The 24,341-nt window shown below is 48.3% G+C and overlaps 1 protein-coding gene across 1 annotated transcript; it reads right to left on the reverse strand.

Annotated features, from left to right (window-relative positions):
• Positions 1-23,623: 23,623 nt before the first annotated feature.
• On the reverse strand, positions 23,624-23,995 carry LOC149404556 (uncharacterized). Its single transcript, XM_089607583.1, has one exon. The coding sequence runs from the start codon at positions 23,993-23,995 to the stop codon at positions 23,624-23,626; it is 372 nt and encodes a 123-aa protein (XP_089463709.1).
• Positions 23,996-24,341: the final 346 nt, after the last annotated feature.

Raw genomic sequence — 24,341 nt, forward strand, 5'->3', positions numbered from 1 at the left:
TCGAGTTCGAATCCACGAGTCGACCGATACTCCTCGTGCCGATTCTTCACGTAGCTCCTCGTGCAGGCCCTACATGAGTCCTCGAGTTAAGTCCGAGTCCACGAGTCGACTGATACTCCTCGTGCCGACTCTTCACGTAACTCCTCGAGATGAGTCCATTCCTCGAGTCGAGTTCGAATCCACAAGTCGACCGATACTCCTCATGCCGATTCTTCACGTGGCTCCTCGTGCAGGCTCTACATGAGTCCTCGAGTTGAGTCCGAGTCCACGAGTCGACTGATACTCCTCGTGCCGACTCTAACGAATTGCTGGGATTTCGAGCTCGTCACCTCGCCTGGTCGAGCTCGTCACCTCGCCTGGTCGAGCTCGCCACCTCGCCTGGTCGAGCTCGACACCTCGCCTGGTCGAGCTCGTCACCTCGCCTGGTCGAGCTCGCCACCTCGCCTGGTCGAGCTCGTCACCTCGCCTGGTCGAGCTCGTCACCTCGCCTGGTCGAGCTTGTCACCTCGCCTGGTCGAGCTCGCCACCTCGCCTGGTCGAGCTCGCCACCTCGCCTGGTCGAGCTTGTCACCTCGCCTGGTCGATCTCGTCACCTCGCCTGGTCGAGCTTGTCACCTCGCCTGGACGAGCTCGTCACCTCGCCTGGTCAAGCTCGCCACTACGTCCAGTCGAGCTCGCCACTTCGTCTAGTCGAGCTCGCCACTTCGTCTAGTCGAGCTGGAGCGACTTCATCACTTCGTCCAAACGTCTTTGGATTCGGTTCGTCAGTTCACCCAAACGTGTTGGGCTAAGTCTCTCGAAACAGAAAACAAATAATAATAATAGTAAAGTCTCAAGGGGTCGATGGTTAGGCCGGAGGTCCCAAAGAGAGACTCCTCACGTAACTCCTCGAGATGAGTACATTCCTCGAGTCGAGTTAGACTCCACGAGTCGACCGATACTCCTCGTGCCGACTCTTCACATATCTCCTCGAGACGAGCTCATTCCTCGAGTCGAGCTCCGAGTTCGCGAGTCGACCGATACTCCTCGCGCCGACACTTCACGTAACTCCTCGTGCAGGCTCTACATAAGCCCTCGAGCTAAGTTCAAGTCCACGAGTCGACTGATACTCCTCGTGCCGACTCTTCATATATCTCCTCGAGACGAACTCATTCCTCGAGTCGAGCTCCGAGTTTGCGAGTCGACCGATACTCCTCGCGCCGACTCTTCACGAAACTCCTCGTGCAGGCTCTACGTGAGTCCTCGAGTCGAGTTCGAGTCCACGAGTCGACCGATACTCCTCGTGCCGACTTCATATGCCTCCTCGAGACGAGTTCATTCCTCGAGTCGAGTTCGAGTCCACGAGTCGACAACCTACTCCTCGTGCCGACTCCGCATGTCTCCTCGAGATGAGTTCATTCCTCGAGTCGAGTTCGAATCCACGAGTCGACCGATACTCCTCGTGCCGATTCTTCACGTAGCTCCTCGTGCAGGCTCTACGTGAGTCCTCGAGTCGAGTTCGAGTCCACGAGTCGACTGATACTCCTCGTGCCGACTCTTCACATATCTCCTCGAGACGACCTCATTCCTCGAGTCGAGCTCCGAGTCCGCGAGTCGACCGATACTCCTCGCGCCGACTCTTCACAAAACTCCTCGTGCAGGCTCTACGTGAGTCCTCGAGTCGAGTTCGAGTCCACGAGTCGACCGATACTCCTCGTGCCGACTTCACATGCCTCCTCGAGACGAGTTCATTCCTCGAGTCGAGTTCGAGTCCACGAGTCGACAAGCTACTCCTCGTGACGACTCCACATGTCTCCTCGAGATGAGTTCATTCCTCGAGTCGAGTTCGAATCCACGAGTCGACCGATACTCCTCGTGCCGATTCTTCACGTAGCTCCTCGTTCAGGCTCTACGTGAGGCCTCGAGTCGAGTTCGAAAAACTGCGACAACATGAGCCGTGAAAGGTGAGGAATTCTCCTCAACGACTCCATAGGCGCTTCCGCCTATTCCGTATTCCCGGAGACCTCATACTTCATTTCGAAGATTGTGGATCATAGTGACCACATCGAGACCGGTTGTCGGAGTAACTCCTTGTTCGGGAGTAGTTAACTGCCGTCTTTCATTGGACCCTTGACCCGTGCGGCGGTTCCCGTTAGTTGGGGATACCGGCGGGATGTTGGGTCTGGAGCTTACTCGCTCCCTCAGATCATTGCCACGTCCGATGCGTTGGGCAATGAGATGGTCCCTGAGATCGGGGCTTGTCGTACGGAGGCGCAAGTTTCGTCTACGACGGCGCGCTCTCCGCGTGCCCTGACTTTCTGCGACATTCTCCCTTTGACCAAGTCGGTCAAGGGCTGAACGCCGGGAGTTCCCCTCTTGGGAAGCCGCAGGTGCGTCACCTGTCCTGGGTAAGGGGTTCGAAGGACCGGCTTCAAACACGGCAGGGAGTCCCCCATCCTTTGTGAGAGAAGTCTCGATATCCTCCGAATCTCCAGTCGGCTGCGGTACCTCGCGCTTTTCGCCTTCAGTTGGCGGATACTCTCCTCAAATTCCATGATGCGGTTGTCCCTGCTATCTGGAGATGGAGATGGTGAGCCGGTCGAACTCTCTTCGTGGAGTGACTCTTCGTCACCATACGCGTGAGAGCGCAAGAAATATTTTTTTGTCCCAGTGGCGTTATCGGGGTTGTCAACACCTTCAGAACGTACGGGTGGGTGACTACTCATCTTTTCACGAGTCCGAGAAAGCCGAGTCTTCAAGAGAAAAGAAGAAGATGGATAGAAGGGATTTCGGGCTGAACAGGTCGGGAAGTCCCCTCCTTCTAGCGCCAAAAATGTTGTCGCACGAAAATGAACAACTATTGTATACCTCGGGCTGAACAGGTCGACTCGTGGATTCGAACTCGACTCAAGGAATGAACTCATCTCGAGGAGACATGTGAGGTCGGCACGAGGAGTCGAGTTCGAGTCCACGAGTCGACCGATACTCCTCGTGCCGACTTCACATGCCTCCTCGAGTCGAGTTCGATTCCACGAGTCGACAAGCTACTCCTCGTGCCGACTCCACATGTCTCCTCGAGATGAGTTCATTCCTCGTGTCAAGTTCGAATCCACGAGTCGACCGATACTCCTCGTGCCGATTCTTCACGAAGCTCCTCGTGCAGGCTCTACATGGGTCCTCGAGTCGAGTTCGAGTCCACGAGTCGACCGATACTCCTCGTGCCGACTCTTCACGAAACTCCTCGAGATGGGTACATTCCTCGAGTCGAGTTAGAGTCCACGAGTCGACTGATACTCCTCGTGCCGACTCTTCACATATCTCCTCGAGATAAGCTCATTCCTCGAGTCGAGCTCCGAGTCCGCGAGTCGACCGATACTCCTCGCGCCGACTCTTCACAAAACTCTTCGTGTAGGCTCTACTTGAGTCCTCGAGTCGAGTTCGAGTCCACGAGTCGACCGATACTCCTCGTGCCGACTCTTCACATGCCTCCTCGAGACGAATTCATTCCTCGTGCCGAGTTCGAGTCCACGAGTCGACTGATACTCCTCGTGCCGACTCTTCACATATCTCCTCGAGACGAGCTCATTCCTCGAGTCGAGCTCCGAGTCCGCGAGTCGACCGATACTCCTCGCGCCGACTCTTCACGAAACTCCTCGTGCAGGCTCTACATGAGTCCTCGAGTCGAGTTCGAGTCCACGAGTCGACCGATAATCCTCATGCCGACTCTTCACATGCCTGCTCAAGACGAGTTCATTCCTCGAGCCGAGTTCGAATCCACGAGTCGACAACCTACTCCTCGTGCCGACTCCGCATGTCTCCTCGAGATGAGTTCATTCCTCGAGTCGAGTTCGAATCCATGAGTCGACCGATACTTCTCGTGCCGATTCTTCACGTAGCTCCTCGTTCAGGCTCTACGTGAGGCCTCTAGTCGAGTTTGAAAAACTGCGACAACATGAGCCGTGAAAGGTGAGGAATTCTCCACAACGACTCCATAGGCGCTTCCGCCTATTCCGTATTCCCGGAGACCTCATACTTCATTTCGAAGATTGTGGATCATAGTGACCACATCGAGACCGGTTGTCGGAGTAACTCCTTGTTCGGGAGGAGTTAACTGCCATCTTTCATTGGACCCTTGACCCGTGCGGCGGTTCCCGTTAGTTGGGGATACCGGCGGGATGTTGGGTCTGGAGCTTACTCGCTCCCTCAGATCATTGCCACGTCCGATGCGTTGGGCAATGAGATGGTCCCTGAGATCGGGGCTTGTCGTACGGAGGCGCAAGCTTCGTCTACGACGGCGCGCTCTCCGCGTGCCCTGACTTTCCGCGACATTCTCCCTTTGACCAAGTCGGTCAAGGGCTGAACGCCGGGAGTTCCCCTCTTGGGAAGCCGCAGGTGCGTCACCTGTCCTGGGTAAGGGGTTCGAAGGACCGGCTTCAAACACGGCAGGGAGTCCCCCATCCTTTGTGAGAGAAGTCTCGATATCCTCCGAATCTCCAGTCGGCTGCGGTACCTCGCGCTTTTCGCCTTCAGTTGGCGGATACTCTCCTCCAATTCCATGATGCGATTGTCCCTGCTATCTGGAGATGGAGATGGTGAGCCGGTCGAACTCTCTTCGTGGAGTGACTCTTCGTCACCATGCGCGTGAGAGCGCAAGAAATATTTTTTGGTCCCAGTGGCGTTATCGGGGTTGTCAACACCCTCAGAACGTACGGGTGGGTGACTACTCATCTTTTCATGAGTCCGAGAAAGCCAAGTCTTCAAGAGAAAAGAAGAAGATGGATAGAAGGGATTTCGGGCTGAACAGGTCGGGAAGTCCCCTCCTTCTAGCGCCAAAAATGTTGTCGCACGAAAATGAACAACTATTGTATACCTCGGGCTGAACAGGTCGACTCGTGGATTCGAACTCGACTCAAGGAATGAACTCATCTCGAGGAGACATGTGAGGTCGGCACGAGGAGTCGAGTTCGAGTCCACGAGTCGACCGATACTCCTCGTGCCGACTTCACATGCCTCCTCGGGTCGAGTTCGAGTCCACGAGTCGACAAGCTACTCCTCGTGCCGACTCCACATGTCTCCTCGAGATGAGTTCATTCCTCGAGTCAAGTTCGAATCCACGAGTCGACCGATACTCCTCGTGCCGATTCTTCACGAAGCTCCTCGTGCAGGCTCTACATGGGTCCTCGAGTCGAGTTCGAGTCCACGAGTCGACCGATACTCCTCGTGCCGACTCTTCACGAAACTCCTCGAGATGGGTACATTCCTCGACTCGAGTTAGAGTCCACGAGTCGACTGATACTCCTCGTGCCGACTCTTCACATATCTCCTCGAGATAAGCTCATTCCTCGAGTCGAGCTCCGAGTCCGCGAGTCGACCGATACTCCTCGCGCCGACTCTTCACAAAACTCTTCGTGCAGGCTCTACATGAGTCCTCGAGTCGAGTTCGAGTCCACGAGTCGACTGATACTCCTCGTGCCGACTCTTCACATATCTCCTCGAGACGACCTCATTCCTCGAGTCGAGCTCCGAGTCCGCGAGTCGACCGATACTCCTCTCGCCACCTCTTCACGAAACTCCTCGTGCTGGCTCTACATGAGTCCTCGAGTCGAGTTCGAGTCCACGAGTCGACCGATAATCCTCGTGCCGACTCTTCACATGCCTCCTCAAGACGAGTTCATTCCTCGAGCCGAGTTCGAATCCACGAGTCGACAACCTACTCCTCGTGCCGATTCCGCATGTCTCCTCGAGATGAGTTCATTCCTCGAGTCGAGTTCGAATCCACGAGTCGACCGATACTCCTCGTGCCGATTCTTCACGTAGCTCCTCGTGCAGGCTCTACGTGAGTCCTCGAGTCGAGTTCGAGTCCACGAGTCGACTGATACTCCTCGTGCCGACTCTTCACATATCTCCTCGAGACGACCTCATTCCTCGAGTCGAGCTCCGAGTCCGCGAGTCGACCGATACTTCTCGCGCCGACTCTTCACAAAACTCCTCGTGCAGGCTCTACGTGAGTCCTCGAGTCGAGTTCGAGTCCACGAGTCGACCGATACTCCTCGTGCCGACTTCACATGCCTCCTCGAGACGAGTTCATTCCTCGAGTCGAGTTCGAGTCCACGAGTCGACAAGCTACTCCTCGTGACGACTCCACATGTCTCCTCGAGATGAGTTCATTCCTCGAGTCGAGTTCGAATCCACGAGTCGACCGATACTCCTCGTGCCGATTCTTCACGTAGCTCCTCGTTCAGGCTCTACGTGAGTCCTCGAGTCGAGTTCGAAAAACTGCGGAAACATGAGCCGTGAAAGGTGAGGAATTCTCCTCAACGACTCCATAGGCGCTTCCGCCTATTCTGTATTCCCGGAGACCTCATACTTCATTTCGAAGATTGTGGATCATAGTGACCACATCGAGACCAGTTGTCGGAGTAACTCCTTGTTCGGGAGGAGTTAACTGCCGTCTTTCATTGGACCCTTGACCCGTGCAGCGGTTCCCGTTAGTTGGGGATACTGGCGGGATGTTGGGTCTGGAGCTTACTCGCTCCCTCAGATCATTGCCACGTCCGATGCGTTGGGCAATGAGATGGTCCCTGAGATCGGGGCTTGTCGTACGGAGGCGCAAGCTTCGTCTACGACGGCGCGCTCTCCGCGTGCCCTGACTTTCCGCGACATTCTCCCTTTGACCAAATCGGTCAAGGGCTGAACGCCGGGAGTTCCCCTCTTGGGAAGCCGCAGGTGCCCGCAGGTGCGTCACCTGTCCTGGGTAAGGGGTTCGAAGGAGCGGCTTCAAACACGGCAGGGAGTCCCCCATCCTTTGTGAGAGAAGTCTCGATATCCTCCGAATCTCCAGTCGGCTGCGGTACCTCGCGCTTTTCGCCTTCAGTTGGCGGATACTCTCCTCCAATTCCATGATGCGGTTGTCCCTGCTATCTGGAGATGGAGATGGTGAGCCGCTCGAACTCTCTTCGTCGAGTGACTCTTCGTCACCATGCGCGTAAGAGCGCAAGAAATATTTTTTGGTCCCAGTGGCGTTATCGGGGTTGTCAACACCCTCAGAACGTACGGGTGGGTGACTACTCATCTTTTCACGAGTCCGAGAAAGCCGAGTCTTCAAGAGAAAAGAAGAAGATGGATAGAAGGGATTTCGGGCTGAACAGGTCGGGAAGTCCCCTCCTTCTAGCGCCAAAAATGTTGTCGCACGAAAATGAACAACTATTGTATACCTCGGGCTGAACAGGTCGACTCGTGGATTCGAACTCGACTCAAGGAATGAACTCATCTCGAGGAGACATGTGAGGTCGGCACGAGGAGTCGAGTTCGAGTCCACGAGTCGACCGATACTCCTCGTGCCGACTTCACATGCCTCCTCGAGTCGAGTTCGAGTCCACGAGTCGACAAGCTACTCCTCGTGCCGACTCCACATGTCTCCTCGAGATGAGTTCATTCCTCGAGTCAAGTTCGAATCCACGAGTCGACCGATACTCCTCGTGCCAATTCTTCACGAAGCTCCTCGTGCAGGCTCTACATGTGTCCTCGAGTCGAGTTCGAGTCCACGAGTCGACCGATACTCCTCGTGCCGACTCTTCACGAAACTCCTCGAGATGGGTACATTCCTCGAGTCGAGTTAGAGTCCACGAGTCGACTGATACTCCTCGTGCCGACTCTTCACATATCTCCTCGAGATAAGCTCATTCCTCGAGTCGAGCTCCGAGTACGCGAGTCGACCGATACTCCTCGCGCCGACTCTTCACAAAACTCTTCGTTCAAGCTCTACATGAGTCCTCGAGTCGAGTTCGAGTCCACGAGTCGACCGATACTCCTCGTGCCGACTCTTCACATGCCTCCTCGAGACGAGTTCATTCCTCGTGCCGAGTTCGAGTCCACGAGTCGACTGATACTCCTCGTGCCGACTCTTCACATATCTCCTCGAGACGAGCTCATTCCTCGAGTCGAGCTCCGAGTCCGCGAGTCGACCGATACCCCTTGCGCCGACTCTTCACGAAACTCCTCGTGCAGGCTCTACATGAGTCCTCGAGTCGAGTTCGAGTCCACGAGTCGACCGATAATCCTCGTGCCGACTCTTCACATGCCTCCTCAAGACGAGTTCATTCCTCGATCCGAGTTCGAATCCACGAGTCGACTGATACTCCTCGTGCCGACTCTTCACATACCTCCTCGAGACGAGCTCATTCCTCAAGTTGGGTTCAAATCCACGAGTCGACCGATACTCCTCGTGCTGAATCCTCACGTAGCTCCTCGTGCAGGCTCTACATGAGTTCTCGAGTTGAGTTCACTCCTCGAGTCAAATACCGAGTCCACGAGTCAACTAAACGCTCCTCGTGCAGGCTTTACATGAGCCCTCGAGTTGAGTCTCGAGTCAACAAGTCAACTAACTACTCCTCGTGCAGGCTCTACATGAGTCCTCGAGTTGAGTCTCGAGTCCGCGCTCGCCGCCCAGCTCGTGCGCCGATAGGCAGCGAGTTACAAATGGGTTTCAAAGGCTTGCGTCCGCCGGGCGCATCTGGTCTAGCCAGCGTCCACGGGAAACCTGGTCACACGAATGTGGCATCGCGCTCGCCGCCCAGCTTGTGCGCCGATAGGCAACGAGTTACAAATGGGTTTCAAAGGCTTGCGTCCGCTGGGCGTATCTGGTCTAGCCAGCGTCCACGGGAAACCTGGCCACACGAATGTGGCATCGCGCTCGCCGCCCAGCTCGTGCACCGATAGGTAGCGAGTTACAAAAGGGTTTCAAAGGCTTGCGTCCGCCGGGCATATCTGGTCTAGCCAGCGTCCACGGGAAACCTGGCCACACGAATGTGGCATCGCGCTCGCCGCCCAGCTCGTGCGCCGATAGGCAGCGAGTTACAAATGGGTTTCAAAGGCTTGCGTCCGCCGGGCGTATCTGGTCTAGCCAGCGTCCACGGGAAACCTGACCACACAAATGTGGCACTGCGCCCGCCGCCCAGCTCGTGCGCCGATAGGCAGCGAGTCACAAATGGGTTTCAAAGGCCTACGTCCGCCGGGCGTACCTGGTCTAACCAGCGTCCGCGGAAAACCCAATCACGCAAATGTGACACCAACGCCCTCTGGGGCCCAAGCCGCGCAAATCGATCACGCCTTCATTGGTAGGTCGAGAAAATAAGCCGCGCACAAACAAGCCGTGCAAATCGATCACGCCTTCATTGGTAGGTCGAGAAAATAAGTCACGCACAAAATAGCCGTGCAAATCGATCACGCCTTCATTGGTAGGTGGAGAAAATAAGTCGCGCACAACAAAGCCGTGCAAATCGATCACGCCTTCATTGGTAGGTCGAGAAAATAAGTCGCGCACAACAAAGCCGTGAAAATCGATCACTAGTAGGTCGAGAAAGTAAGTCGCAGACAACAAAGACGTGCAAATCGATTACGCCTTCGTTGGCAAGTCGAGAAAATAAGCCACGCGCACAAAAGCCGTCCCTCGCGACGCATAAAGGCCGTCCCTCGTGACGCACAAAAGCCGTTCCTCGTGACGCATAAAGACCGTCCCTCGTGAAGCACAAAAGCCGTCCCTTGCGACACACAGAAGCCGTCCCTCGCGACGCACAAAAACCGTCCCTCGTGACACACCGATGCCATCCCTCGCGATGCATTGAAAGCCCATCTACGATGCGACCACAAACTCGAGAGCGTTTGTCCCAGGTCCGCACGTCAGCTCAAGTACTGAGTTTCCGCTCGACCCACGCTCGACCAGAAACTCGGGGGGCTAATGTTGTCGGCCCGTCTCGAACCGACGACGAAAAAGACATCACTTCGACCCGCGCGACCAGCGCGAGGCCTTTGACGGCGAAACCTTGCCTCAGCCATTGGCCGGCCCCAGGTCCAGCCGGCCAATGGCCGGCCATATGCTCAGCCGGCCCATGGCCGGCCCAAGGGTCAGCCGGCCAATGGCCGACCCAAGGGTCTCACTCGGCCATTGGCCGAGTCAAAGCTTCAGCCGGCCAATGGCCGGCCCAGTTCACTCGTGCATTGGCCAAGGCAAAGCTTCAGTCGGCCAATGGCCGACCCAAGGGTCTCACTCGGCTATTGGCTGAGTCAAAGCTTCAGCCGGCCAATGGCCGCCCCAGTTCACTCGGCCATTGGCCGAGGCAAAGCTTCAGTCGGCCAATGGCCGACCCAAGGGTCTCACTCGGCCATTGGCCGAGTCAAAGCTTCAGCTGGCCAATGGCCGACCCAAGGGTCTCACTCGGCCATTGGCCGAGTCAAAGCTTCAGCCGGCCAATGGCCGGCCCAGTTCACTCGGCCATTGGCCGAGGCAAAGCTTCAGTCGGCCAATGGCCGACCCAAGGGTCTCACTCGGCCATTGGCCGAGTCAAAGCTTCAGCCGGCCAATGGCCGGCTCAGTTCACTCGGCCATTGGCCGAGGCAAAGTTTCAGCCGGCCAATGGCCGACCCAAGGGTCTCACTCGGCCATTGGCCGAGTCAAGGCTTCAGCCGGCCAATGGCCGGCCCAAAAATCTCAATCGGCCAAGGGGTGCCCCAATGACCCCTTGGTCGCCTATAAATAGGGAGGCCTGCCCTCTCTCAAAGGGAATCCATTCTTGAGTACTGAAACGCTGTCGAACTCGTACCTCGCTCGTTTCTCTCAAGTCTCGGCCACTAAACACTTAAACCCTCTATATCCACCTCAATCCTACTAATGTTGAGCGTCGGAGAGGTAAACAGAGGCACCCCCTCTGTTTCCCCTTTGTAGTTCACACCTCTTTCTGCTTGCTTTTCAGGTGCCTGGATGAGATTGACACCACCAACAGCTAAGGGACGGCTTGGGATACCAAGCCCGACACGCTCGAGTCAAGACGAGACCACTTGGTCCGGCCTTGGGTCTGAGCGTCTTTGATTCCTAAATAGTTTTCCGAAAAACTACGAGAACATGAGCCGTGAAAGGTGAGGAATTCTCCTCAACGACTCCATAGGCGCTTCCGCCTATTCCGTATTCCCGGAGATCTCATACTTCATTTCGAAGACTGTGGATCATAGCGACCACATCGAGACCGGTTGTCGGAGTAACTCCTTGTTCGGGAGGAGTTAACTGCCGTCTTTCATTGGACCCTTGACCCGTGCGGCAGTTCCCGTTAGTTGGGGAAACCGGCGGGATGTTGGGTCTGGAGCTTAGTCGCTCCCTCAGATCATTGCCACGTCCGATGCGTTGGGCAGTGAGATGGTCCCTGAGATCGGGGCTTGTCGTACAGAGGCGCAAGCTTCGTCTACGACGGCGCGCTCTCCGCGTGCCCTGACTTTCCGCGACATTCTCCCTTTGACCAAGTCGGTCAAGGGCTGAACGCCGGGAGTTCCCCTCTTGGGAAGCCGCAGATGCGTCACCTGTCCTGGGTAAGGGGTTCGAAGGACCGGCTTCAAACACGGCAGGGAGTCCCCCGTCCTTTGTGAGAGAAGTCTCGATATCCTTCGAATCTGCAGTCGGCTGCGGTACCTCGCGCTTTTCGCCTTCAATTGGCGGATACTCTCCTCCAATTCCATGATGCGGTTGTCCCTGCTATCTGGAGATGGAGATGGTGAGCCAGTCGAACTCTCTTCGTGGAGTGACTCTTCTGTTGTCAATGGTGCCCACAAGAAGAGTAGTAGTGTCTATTTATGTACATTTGATGTAATATAGTCTTACGAAGACTCTTGCCTGTAATTGCCTATTCATTCATTAATAAAGTTGAAACGTTCATTCATTCTTTCTTTGTTTGAAGCTTTATGATAAAACCTTAGTCTTTTAGTCCATAAACAAACTTAACAACTTACGAAGAGACAAATGTAGATTTGCATGAACAAACTCTTCGTAGTTTGCTTAAAACGATATATTCGCAATCTTAGGGTCAAAGGACTATTGACCTCAGTATGATTGTTAGAAGAATCTATGATGTCTGGTTATGAGGCATTGAGAGTTAGGAACTCTATAGTTCTTCTAGGTATCTTCCGAAGGTACTGAATTGACCAGTGCACTTCTAGAGACAAGATAAGAACAAACCATTTAACCTCTTATGTCTCGAAGTCACTATGTATGAATTGCATCATGCTTACCTTAATCCTGAAATGAGACATGCCATTTCACACCTTAGTATTCTCATTTGAGAAAGTCAAAGTTCGGACTCACTATGTGATTCCGAACAAGGCCTATTGGTGAAGTACTAAGTTGTGAGTCTGTCATGAGTAACTTTGTGAAGTTCTCATAGATATGGAATTCATGTACAAGATTGCTGAAATGCAATGTATGTCACCTCATGCTTTGTTCCTTGGAGTGTGAATAAATGAACTGGCCAGTGTCCAAATTGAGTCTTGACTCTTTTGGATGAAACAATGTGACTTGTTAGCTCCTCGTCTATACATTGTTTCTAACTTATTCACAAGCGACAAAGGAGTTGAGGAAATAACAGCTAGAAGGGTAAAATGGTAATTTAGTAAATCCCGACTAGCTGATGACATTCATGAAGGGTAAGCATAGATAATATTCAGTGGATCCGCTCATTATAATTAGGTCGAATTCTTGAGTAGAAAACAAATTCATTTGAACCGAGAGATTTTCAGTGTCAGCTCTTTAGTGGAGTCAGCTGGCATTAAGCTAAACTTGGAAAAGGTTTGTGAACTTTTGAGTCCAAGTGTTTAGCTAAAGCTTTGTTCATTTGGGTCCATGAGGTCACTGTCACGAATCACATCGATAGGAATAGTTAAACTGGAAGCTAAGTCAAAACAAGAACGAAAATAGTTAAAAGGGTATTTTTGTCTTTTGAGACAAAGGATGAAATGAATGTCAATAAATTTTTTGACAAGTTCATTTGATGACTTAATATCACTCGGCGAAGACTTGATCATTTGGCCTTGTGAATTAATTTCATTTCATAAGAATTTTATTGAAAATTCTTAATGGGCCTTTTTCATGTTGTCATGAACAAAATGGAAAAGCTTCTAGAAGCCCTTTCTAGATGGTGTAGGCGCCCATATTACCCAAGAGGAAAGAGAGTTTATTTTGTGCATAAATGTATTAAGATACTTGCCAAAAGAAAAAGAGGAAACAAATTTCCCCTAAGGGGAAAGCATGGTAGGCGCCCAAAAGGATCAAGAGAGAAGCAAATAAAAGAGGAAACAAATCCAAGGACTTACTTGCTTAGTCTTGGCCGTGTGACTCTTGGAAGGAAAAGGGAAATTGGCTCATGAATATGTGATATTCTATAGAAGAGGAAACTACCTTATTGAAGGTGAGACCTCTCCTATAAATAGGAGCCTCATTCCTCACTTTTCATTCATGCAAAGTTTTAGAGATTGAGAGCCTCTCTCTCTAGACTTGGCCGCCCCTTCCTCTCTCTCTCTCTAGTTTATATTTTCGATTATTTCTTGTCTTGGCACCTAGGTCCTCACTCGACCTAGTGTTTAGCTCTGCGACTTCGAGACTCGTTCTTAAGTCGTAGTGTTTAAAAGTGCCCACTCACTGATTCCTTCTTTTCGAGTGATTTAGTGATAGAAACTTTCGTGGTTGCTCGAGGTGCCGAGGAAAGAAAGAGAGACGTGCTGCGAGGGGAGACGAGCGTTGCAACTTTCCAAAAGCTTCTACAAGGTTCAAGCTTCAAGAAAGGTTAGTAACTTTAATAGCTCATATTAGTTTTTATTTACATGCACATGCTCTTGTCTAGGTTAGTAAAAACTAGTTTTACTTAAAAAGAAAATTTTTCAAATTCCGCCGCTTAACGAAGCGTTAAACTTTTTCTCAAACCCTAGATCGATTCCAACAAATGGTATCAGAGCTATGGTCAAAGGAATGCATGTGCATGTTTTTAAATTATGAGCTTGAAAATCGTTTTCGAAAGTTTACTAATTTTGTGACAAGTTAGAATTGTAATCTTAGATTTTTTTTAATTTATTGCTCATGCCTTTAAATTAAAAACCATGTTGATTTTCTATGAGTTTGGGATGATGTTAAAACACATTAGAATCAGTTCTAAAAGTTTTTAATTTTTTATATTGAAAAACGTGTTTTAAAGGTTTGAGATTTTTCGAGTAAATTTTGTGACTAGTTTTATTTTCTTGCTAGTTTCGTTTATTTACTTGAATCGTTTTATGCATGTTGTTATTTCTTTTATTCTATGTTATTACCCTGCTAATAAAACACAAATAAAAGCTTTAAACAACTTCATAAAACGTTCCGTTACACTCGATTCTTTTTCGCACCTAAAAGGACAAAGTTTAATTTATTTCTTTTTCTTCGAGCTGGAATGTAAACCCGCATTAAAAGCGGCATAACTCTCTGCTCAGAAATCGAAATTTAATGATTCTTGAATCAAATTAAAGCTCTGTCTGTCCTCTGTCCAATTCCACCGGTTTCGGCTCAAAAGGACATCGGAGCCGCCAGTTATGGCGATTTTACTCCGAGGTGCGCGGCTGTCTGAAACTCCAGTTTTTTTTAGAAATCCGGATTTTCAAACCCCACTACCATGAGTTATAGAACTCTAATGAGAAAACTTTCTTGAGCAAAAATGTTTTTCATATGATTATAAACATGATGTGTAAGATTAAAATGTTTTGATTTTTGAAAGTTTAATTGAAATTGAATTTTTACAAAACTAGTTTGAATTTTGAAAAACCGTTTTCACTTTCAAACTTGAAAATATTTTGTCATCCAAATCAAATAAGTTTTCAAAATGTTTTCAAAACTATATCTATATCACATATGTTCAAAATCTATATGCTCTTGAAATTTTGAGTGGGGGGTCTCTTTGTAGACAAAACCGAAAAATAAAAAGATGTGTAATCTCAAACTTTCAAGTGTTCGAGTGAGTTGAAGTTCACACTTCCCTCACGCACTTTCCCGAAATAGAAAATAGGAAAAGATCGAGTATGTCCCTTGTGCCTTTATGCACTAATACTACTCTGAACATGTCGATCTAGGATTCTCTTCTAGTTGTCCGCTCTGTCGCTCTCTAACTAGGAAATCTGTTTCCGAACTTAAAAGAGTCGATGAACCAACTCCAAAAACTAAGTGGGAGGGTTATATTCGTTGTTTGTAACCCGCGATCCCCAACACTAGTGAAAGATGCAATAACGTGGGACTAAGAGCCGCTCTTGCGACCCTCACTTAAATGTGAGTACTCCAAGGCGTTATTGCTTCGATCATTGCTCAATGAGCTACGTCCGAGAGTGATGCAATGATGGCAAGGCCTCCCCTTGGGGGATTGTTTTTCAAAGCTGATCTTTTGGACTAAGTGGTTGGTTGCACACTTAGGCTCAATCCCTCGTATCCTTCCTTAAGGCTCTGCGAAAGGATATGAGTGATCAAACCAATTTACAAGGTGGCTAGTCAAAATGATGTACTGACATCTTGGCTTAGCATTAATGATGTGTCATTTACTTATAAATGGAGATTTTTTGCGGCCTTCTTTTGAGGGAGTAAATTATCGTTTAGTTTATAACACCTTTGGATTTTACAAAAGTCTTAATGAAACTTAAATCCTAAACCAAAGACTAATCATAAACTTGTTTCAACTTATATAGGCAATATGTCTCTCAACCATCTCTCTACCTTTCTTTCCTCGATCAAACTCGAAAACGAAAACTACGTAGATTTGAAACGTAACCTCGACATAATACCTACCGTTAACAAGCACAAATGGGTACTCACCACCCCGTGTCCTCCTCTGATGAATGATGATTCAATTCAAGAGGACAATGACGCCTTAGCGGCCTGGCTTCGATCCGATGAGATTGTGAGGTGCTATATCTTGGCATCTATGAACAATATGCTGAAAGAGCAACATCGTGACATCGAGACTGCCGCTGACATGCTCTACAATCTCCTTGAGATGTTTGGAGGGCAAAGGCGTCAAACAAGGCTACAAGCAGTCCGACGGTTTATGAACAGTCGCATGAAGGCTAGGACTCCTGTTAGGGACCATATGATGCTGATCATTAGTTACCTAAATGAAATGGAAATCCTAGGATCTGAGATTGATGGGAAGAATATCATAGATATGATCTTAGAAACTCTCCCCGCATCTCTTGATACCTCCAAGCTGAACTACTCCATTACAAAGCTAAAGTACACTGTTACCGAGCTTATGAAGGAGCTTCACACTGCTGTAGGTCTCACTAAGAGAAAGAGGAATCAAGGATAGGCACATGCTACTGAGCAAAAGCCTCCGCCTCTGGAACTGTGAAGAGACCTTACAAGGCCGATAAAAAGAACTGTCCCGCCTATCTCAAAGCAAAGGAACATAGTATTGTACTAGTTACCGAAGCATGCTTAGTAGATGATAATGTATGAACGTGGATTCTTGACTCCGCTGCTACTAACCATATTTGTTGTTCCTTGAATGGTTTCAAGAAAACCAAAAGGTTAGAGGAAGGCGAGTTCTGTTTCAAATGGGGTGATGGGAGCCTGGTGTCTGCGAAGGCTGTGGGATCCGTGACGCTGTCTTTTGAAGACCGCACTTTAAACTTGAATAATGTTTATTTTGTTCCTACCTTTGGGAAGAACTTAATATCCGTTGCTCGTCTTTGTGAGCAAGATTATTGTTTAAAGTTCATTAAGAATGGAATTCGTATTTCGTTTCCTGATAATTCTTTTGTCACTGATGCATGTATGAAGAATGCTCTTTTTTACATCTATCGCACTAAACCTTCTCTTTTAGACACCGAAATAGATAACGATCTAATTAGGGAGCCAAAGAGGATCAAACTTTCTGAATCCTCCGATCTAACAAAATCAACATACCTCTGGCACTTAAGACTTGGTCATATCAGTCTAGATAGGATTAAGAGACTTGTGAGGGATGGTCCACTCCAAGCCTCTGCAATAGGTTCACTACCTACTTGTGAATCCTGCATAGAAGGAAAAATGACTAAGCGACCTTTCTCCGATAAGGGTCGAAGAGCCACTGAGTTGCTGGAACTAATACATTCTGATGTATGTGGTCCGCTCAACCAACAGGCACGTGGAGGATACGAATACTTCGTTACCTTCACTGATGATTACTCAAGATATGGGTTTGTCTATTTGCTTAAACACAAATCCGAGACCTTTAACGTATTTAAGGTCTTTAGGGCTTTAGTGGAAAAGCAAACTGGCAAAGTGATCAAAACCCTTCGATCTGATCGAGGTGGTGAGTATATGTCTGGAGAGTTCGATGACTTTCTTAAAGAAGAAGGTATCGCTTCTCAGCTTACCGCACCTGGCACACCTCAACAAAACGGAGTGTCAGAGAGAAGAAACCGAACTCTTATGGAGATGGTTAGATCAATGATGAGTTACTCATCACTCCCGCTTTCCTTTTGGGGATATGCTCTCGAAACAGCCGCCTACATTCTGAACCAAGTTCCGTCCAAGACAGTTCCTGGTACTCCTTATGAACGATGGACTGGCCGTAAAGTGAATCTTGGCCGCATCCGAATTTGGGGTTGCCCTGCACACGTGCTGAGGCAAAAGACTAGCAAGTTGGCTAGTAGGTCAGAATTGTGCCTGTTTGTAGGATATCCGAAGGAAACCAAAGGTTTTACTTTCTATAGTCCCGAGGACGATAAGACTTTCGTTAGCACGAATGCTCGTTTCCTTGAGGAGGACTTCATGAAGGATGCGAAACCTAGAAGCAAAATTGTGCTTGAAGAAAAGTTGGGTGAGGAAGCTTCTACCTCATCTGTAAGAACTGTTCTTACCCCAACTGAAACACAACCTAACTCATCAGAATCTCGTCAAGTAGTACTTAGACGTAGTGGGAGGGCTACTCAAAAGCCTGACAGGTACATGTCTTATGGAGACTCTCTTGTAGCCGTCTCCGACATGGATGACCCTGTTTCCTATAGCCAAGCGATGGCTTGTTCTGAATCAAACCTTTGGCTTGACGCCATGAAAGTTGAAATGCACTCGATGTATGTCAACAAAGTCTGGAAACTTGTAGACCTTCCTGAAGGGATTAAACCCGTAGGGTGTAAGTGGATATACAAGAAGAAAAGGGGTCCTGATGGGAACGTCGAGACGTTCAAAGCACGACTTGTGGCAAAGGGTTATACCCAACAAGAAGGGATTGACTATGAAGAAACCTTCTCGCCAGTCGCGATGCTTAAATCCATCCGCATACTCCTATCCATAGCTGCAGCTCTCGACTATAAGATCTGGCAAATGGATGTCAAGACAGCCTTTCTGAATGGCAATCTTGACGAGCGCATTTACATGGCTCAACCAGACGGTTTCGTGGATAAAGGTCAAGAGACCAAGGTTTGTGAGTTGCTTAAATCCATTTATGGACTAAAGCAAGCATCTAGGTCATGGAATATTAGATTCGATGAAACTGTAAAGAGCTTCGGCTTTGAACAGTCAATAGATGAGCCTTGTGTTTACAAGTTAATACACGAAGGCAAAGTTGTGTTTCTGGTACTATATGTCGATGATATACTATTCATTGGTAATGACGTGGGTAAGTTATCTGAGGTTAAGGTCTGGCTGGCAAAGCAATTCGATATGAAGGATCTAGGAGAAGCTGCATACATTCTGGGAATCCAAATCTTTCGAGATAGGAAAAACCGGACCCTGTCGCTCTCTCAAGCATCTTATATTGATAAGGTGATGGATCGCTTCTCGATGCAAGACTGCAAGAGGGGTCAAACACCCTTTAGGCATGGAGTTTCACTCTCTAAGGACCAGTCTCCCAAGACTGCACAAGAGATTGAAGACATGAGGAAAATTCCTTACGCCTCTGCCATAGGAAGCCTCATGTATGCTATGCTTTGCACCCGACCTGATATATGTTTCGCCGTTGGCGTAGTTAGTCGATTCCAATCCAACCCTGGACCCGAGCACTGGATTGCTGTTAAGCATGTTCTTAAGTATCTTCGAAGAACTAGGAACTTGATGCTTACATACTAAGGTACTGACCTGACTATGACGGGATATACCGACTCCGATTTTCAAGCGGATAAGGATTCCAGGAAATCCACTTCGGGATCTGTGTTCATCCTTAATGGTGGAGCTGTCGTGTGGAGGAGTATTAAGCAATCTTGCATTGCTGACTCCACAATGGAAGCAGAATATGTGGCTGCTTGTGAAGCATCCAAAGAGGCTGTATGGCTTAGAAAGTTCCTTAAGTATTTGGAAGTTGTTCCAAACGTCGACGAGCCCATGACCCTTTATTGTGATAATAGTGGGCTGTCGCTAACTCAAAGGAACCTAGAAGCCATAAGCGCTCTAAGCATATTGAGAGGAAATACCATTTGATTCGAGAGATCGCGCAACGCGGAGACGTGGAAGTGAAGTAGATCTCTGGCAGATCCATTCACCAAGGCCCTAGCAAACATGGTCTTCGACCAACTTCAAGAGGGATTAGGCATGTAGGACTACTCACATCTTCTTTGAGTCAAGTGGGAGTTTGTTGTCAATGGTGCCCACAAGAAGAGTAGTAGTGTCTACTTATGTACATTTGATGTCATATAGTCTTACGAAGACTCTTGCCTGTAATTGCCTATTCATTCATTAATAAAGTTGAAACGTTCATTCATTCTTTCTTTGTTTGAAGCTTTATGATAAAACCTTAGTCTTTTAGTCCATAAACAAACTTAACAACTTACGAAGAGACAAATGTAGATTTGCATGAACAAACTCTTCGTAGTTTGCTTAAAACGATATATTCGCAATCTTAGGGTCAAAGGACTATTGACCTCAGTATGATTGTTAGAAGAATCTATGATGTCTGGTTATGAGGCATTGAGAGTTAGGAACTCTATAGTTCTTCTAGGTATCTTCCGAAGGTACTGAATTGACCAGTGCACTTCTAGAGACAAGATAAGAACAAACCATTTAACCTCTTATGTCTCGAAGTCACTATGTATGAATTGCATCATGCTTACCTTAATCCTGAAATGAGACATGCCATTTCACACCTTAGTATTCTCATTTGAGAAAGTCAAAGTTCGGACTCACTATGTGATTCCGAACAAGGCCTATTGGTGAAGTACTAAGTTGTGAGTCTGTCATGAGTAACTTTGTGAAGTTCTCATAGATATGGAATTCATGTACAAGATTGCTGAAATGCAATGTATGTCACCTCATGCTTTGTTCCTTGGAGTGTGAATAAATGAACTGGCCAGTGTCCAAATTGAGTCTTGACTCTTTTGAATGAATCAATGTGACTTGTTAGCTCCTCGTCAATACATTGTTTCTAACTTATTCACAAGCGACAAAGGAGTTGAGGAAATAACAGCTAGAAGGGTAAAATGGTAATTTAGTAAATCCCGACTAGCTGATGACATTCATGAAGGGTAAGCATAGATAATATTCAGTGGATCCGCTCATCATAATTAGGTCGAATTCTTGAGTAGAAAATAAATTCATTTGAACCGAGAGATTTTCAGTGTCAGCTCTTTAGTGGAGTCAGTTGGCATTAAGCTAAACTTGGAAAAGGTTTGTGAACTTTTGAGTCCAAGTGTTTAGCTAAAGCTTTGTTCATTTGGGTCCATGAGGTCACTGTCACGAATCACATCGATAGGAATAGTTAAACTGGAAGCTAAGTCAAAACAAGAACGAAAATAGTCTAAAGGGTATTTTTGTCTTTTGAGACAAAGGATGAAATGAATGTCAATAAATTTTTTGACAAGTTCATTTGATGACTTAATGTCACTCGGCCATAATATGATTAATTGGGCCTTGTGGATTAATTTCATTTCATAAGAATTTTATTGAAAATTCTTAATGGGTCTTTTTCATGTTGTCATTAACAAAATGGAAAAGCTTCTAGAAGCCCCTTCTAGAAGGTGATAGGCGCCCATAATACCCATAGGAAGAGAGAATATTTTGTGCATAAATGTATCAAGATACTTGCCAAAATAAAAAGAGGAAACAAATTTCCCCTAAGAGGAAACATGGTGGGCGCCCAAATGTGGTCAAGAGAGAAGCAAACAAAAGAGGAAACAAATCCAAGGACTTACTTGTTTTGTCTTGGACGTGCACCTCTTTGAAGGAAAAGGGAAATTGGCTCATGAATATGTGATATTCTATAGAAGAGGAAACTACCTTATTGAAGGTGAGACCTCTCCTATAAATAGGAGCCTCATTCCACACTTTTCATTCATGCAAAGTTTTAGAGATTGAGAGCTTCTCTCTCTAGACTTGGCCGCCCCTTCCTCTCTCTCTCTCTAGTTTATATTTTCGATTATTTCTTGTCTTGGCACCTAGGTCCTCACTCGACCTAGTGTTTAGCTCTGCGACTTCGAGACTCGTTCTCAAGTCGTAGTGTTTAAAAGTGCCCACTCACTGATTCCTTCTTTTCGAGTGATTTAGTGATAGAAACTTTCGTGGTTGCTCGAGGTGCCGAGGAAAGAAAGAGAGACGTGCTGCGAGGGGAGACGAGCGTTGCAACTTTCCAAAAGCTTCTACAAGGTTCAAGCTTCAAGAAAGGTTAGTAACTTTAATAGCTCATATTAGTTTTTTATTTACATGCACATGCTCTTGTCTAGGTTAGTAAAAACTAGTTTTACTTAAAAAGAAAATTTTTAAAATTCCGCCGCTTAACGAAGCGTTAAACTTTTTCTCAAACCCTAGATCGATTCCAACATCTTCGTCACCATGCGCGTGAGAGCGCAATAAATATTTTTTGGTCCCAGTGGCGTTATCGGGGTTGTCAACACCCTCAGAACGTACGGGTGGGTGACTACTCATCTTTTCACGAGTCCGAGAAAGCCGAGTCTTCAAGAGAAAAGAAGAAGATGGATAGAAGGGATTTCGGGCTGAACAGGTCGGGAAGTCCCCTCCTTCTAGCGCCAAAATGTTGTCGCACGAAAATGAACAACTATTGTATACCTCGGGCGGTTCGATCCAAGGCCAGACCAAGTGATCCCACCCGGGCCAAAAGTGTGAACTCGAATGTCTCGAGCTAGGCTTTCTCCGATCAACCCACCTCTCAGAGGAGGGGAGGGGTGAGGAAGAGGAGTGACTGTGCCTTTGTGTTGTAGGCTGCCTACATACCCGTGTGTGAGACGCAGTATGAGGCGCGGAGCCTGAGGCAGAGGCGTTCTCGGTGAAGGAGATGGAGCGCGGAGGAGTCCTCGGCGACGTCTCAGAACTTTGGAGACCACGGACGCATCTAGCGTGTTAGATGCGTAGGGGATTCTCAGCGGAGAACCCTAGGAGCGTGCCTGGGCACTAGGAGGCGTTCGATCAGAGGGAGCGATGCCCGGGAGTCCCCGAGAGTGCTTCAGAACCTCTGAGAATGAGAGAGACTTGTAGAAGCACTTTAGGCCAAATATGGTATCAAGAGAAGCAGAGGAGAGCGAGAATTCGAGCATATCGATAGGAATGAATGGGATGGCTTCCCCCTCAGTGAGAGGAGGTATATATAGGTGTTTGAGGGCCTTAGGAGGGTCCTTTATCGTCCATGTGGGACTAGGGGCGCGCGCGCCGTCAAGTGGAGGCGCGCAGCCTATGCGCGGCGTGCAGCACGCGGCGCGCGGCGCACGACTCGCGGCGCGCAGGATGTGATGCCCTGCGCGCGGCGCGACCCTGGCCAAGCACGGCACACTGGGCGCGGCGCGCGTCTGGCTTCTTTTTGTGGGCCTTCGCCGCCTTTGTTCTATCGGGCCCGTTGGACCGCCTTGGGCTTCGTATTTCGCGCTTGATGCACGAAATACGAAAGTATCTATTCGACGAGCGAGATTTGATTCGAGGAGCGTGACTCAAGGCTCGACTCGAGGAGCGTGACTCGAGGCTCGACACGAGGAGAGATGCTCAACTTGAGGAGACCGACCCGAGGCTCGAATTTGAAGGAATATCCTGCGGTTCCGTCCGAGGAGCGAAATTCGACTCGAGGAGATCGTCTCGACTCAAGGAGTGACGCTCGACTTGAGGAGAGCGACTCGACTCGAGGAGCGAAGCTCGACTCGAAGGATTGAGAGTCTCGACGCGATGGTTTGCTAGCGACTCGCGAGGGAAGGCTTGCCACCCTTCAGGACCTCCGACTTGACCATTGGCCCCTTGAGCGGCACGTCTTCTCGGCGTTCCGATTTTTCCGAAAACGACCGACAACAGGTGGTTTTTGGTTGCTTGGTTCTGTTGTTCGTTTGTTTTTTTTCTGTTCGCAGGTTGGCTGGCGCAAGATCAGAAGAAGAAAGGAAGAAGATTAGAGAAAAAGAAAAGGTTTTCAGAATTATATAAGGCCCAACTTTTCAGAATTTACGTTTCTGGCCCAAAAATCACCTTTTATATAATTTAAATCCTTAAACTTCTGTTGCAATTAGGTCCTTTTTCACATAATTATTTAATTAAATCCATTGTCAAGCGGATTTTAATTATATGATTAAACTGAAAATTCTCTCGTTCGTTCTCGATTAATTTAAATATATTTAAGGTTTCTCGAAAATATTTCTCGTCCTTGAGAATTTATTTCTTAAATTAAATTCCCGAATATTTCTTCGGAAAATAATTTAACACTCGAGACGAACTCGATAAATCCTTTATTTATTCCGAGATTTTCCATTACCTTAAAATCTTTTAAATTAATTTGGTAAACTTATATGACCATAATTCGCTCGAGAATTTAATTGTAACAAACAGAAGCTCGTTTATTAAACTTGAATTTACAAGTCGAGTGATTTAAAAGTTTATTATTTATAATCCATACCCCCCATAAAAGTGTTTCGTCCTCGAAACTTAGAACTGAGCAGGGTACTTCTTTTGCATCTCACTCTCGAGCTCCCAGGTAGCTTCTTCTTCCGCTTGCCTCTTCCACAACACCTCGACCAATGGAATGGTCTTGTTCCTCAAAACTTTCTCTTTGCGATCAAGAATCGCAGTGGCTGGCTCTTCATATCTTACTTCAGGAGAGATCTTGACCTTTTGCTCTTGTAGAACATGTGAAGGGTCAGACACGTATTTCTGTAGCATGGATACGTGAAACACACCATGGAGGTGGGACATGGATGGCGGTAACGCCAAGCGATAAGCTGTCTTGCCTACACGCTCAAGGATCTCAAAAGTTCCAACATATCTCGGACTGAGCTTTCCTTTCTTTCCAAACCTCATCATACCTCACATTGGTGAGACTTTAAAAAAGACTCTCTCTCTTGCCTCAAACTCTAGCGGCCTCTTATGCTTCTATGCGTAGTTCTTCTGACGACTCTGAGACGTCTTTATTCGAGCTTGGATTCTCTTAATCGCTTCTGTGGTCTGCTCTAACATCTGAAGTCCAACGAACTTGCTCTCACAAGCTTCACCCCAATGAACTGCAGAGGACACTTCCGTCCATACAAAGCTTCGTACGGCGCCATACCAATAGTCGCTTGGTAGCTTTTGTTGTACGAGAACTCAACTAGAGAAAGGTAACGACTCCACAAGCCTTGGAAGTTCAACACACAATCTCGGAGCATAT

Source organism: Urtica dioica, chromosome 2 (assembly GCF_054948205.1).
Source record: "Urtica dioica subsp. dioica isolate 48M chromosome 2, U.dioica_male_clone48M_v1_H2, whole genome shotgun sequence".
Lineage (NCBI taxonomy): Eukaryota > Viridiplantae > Streptophyta > Magnoliopsida > Rosales > Urticaceae > Urtica > Urtica dioica.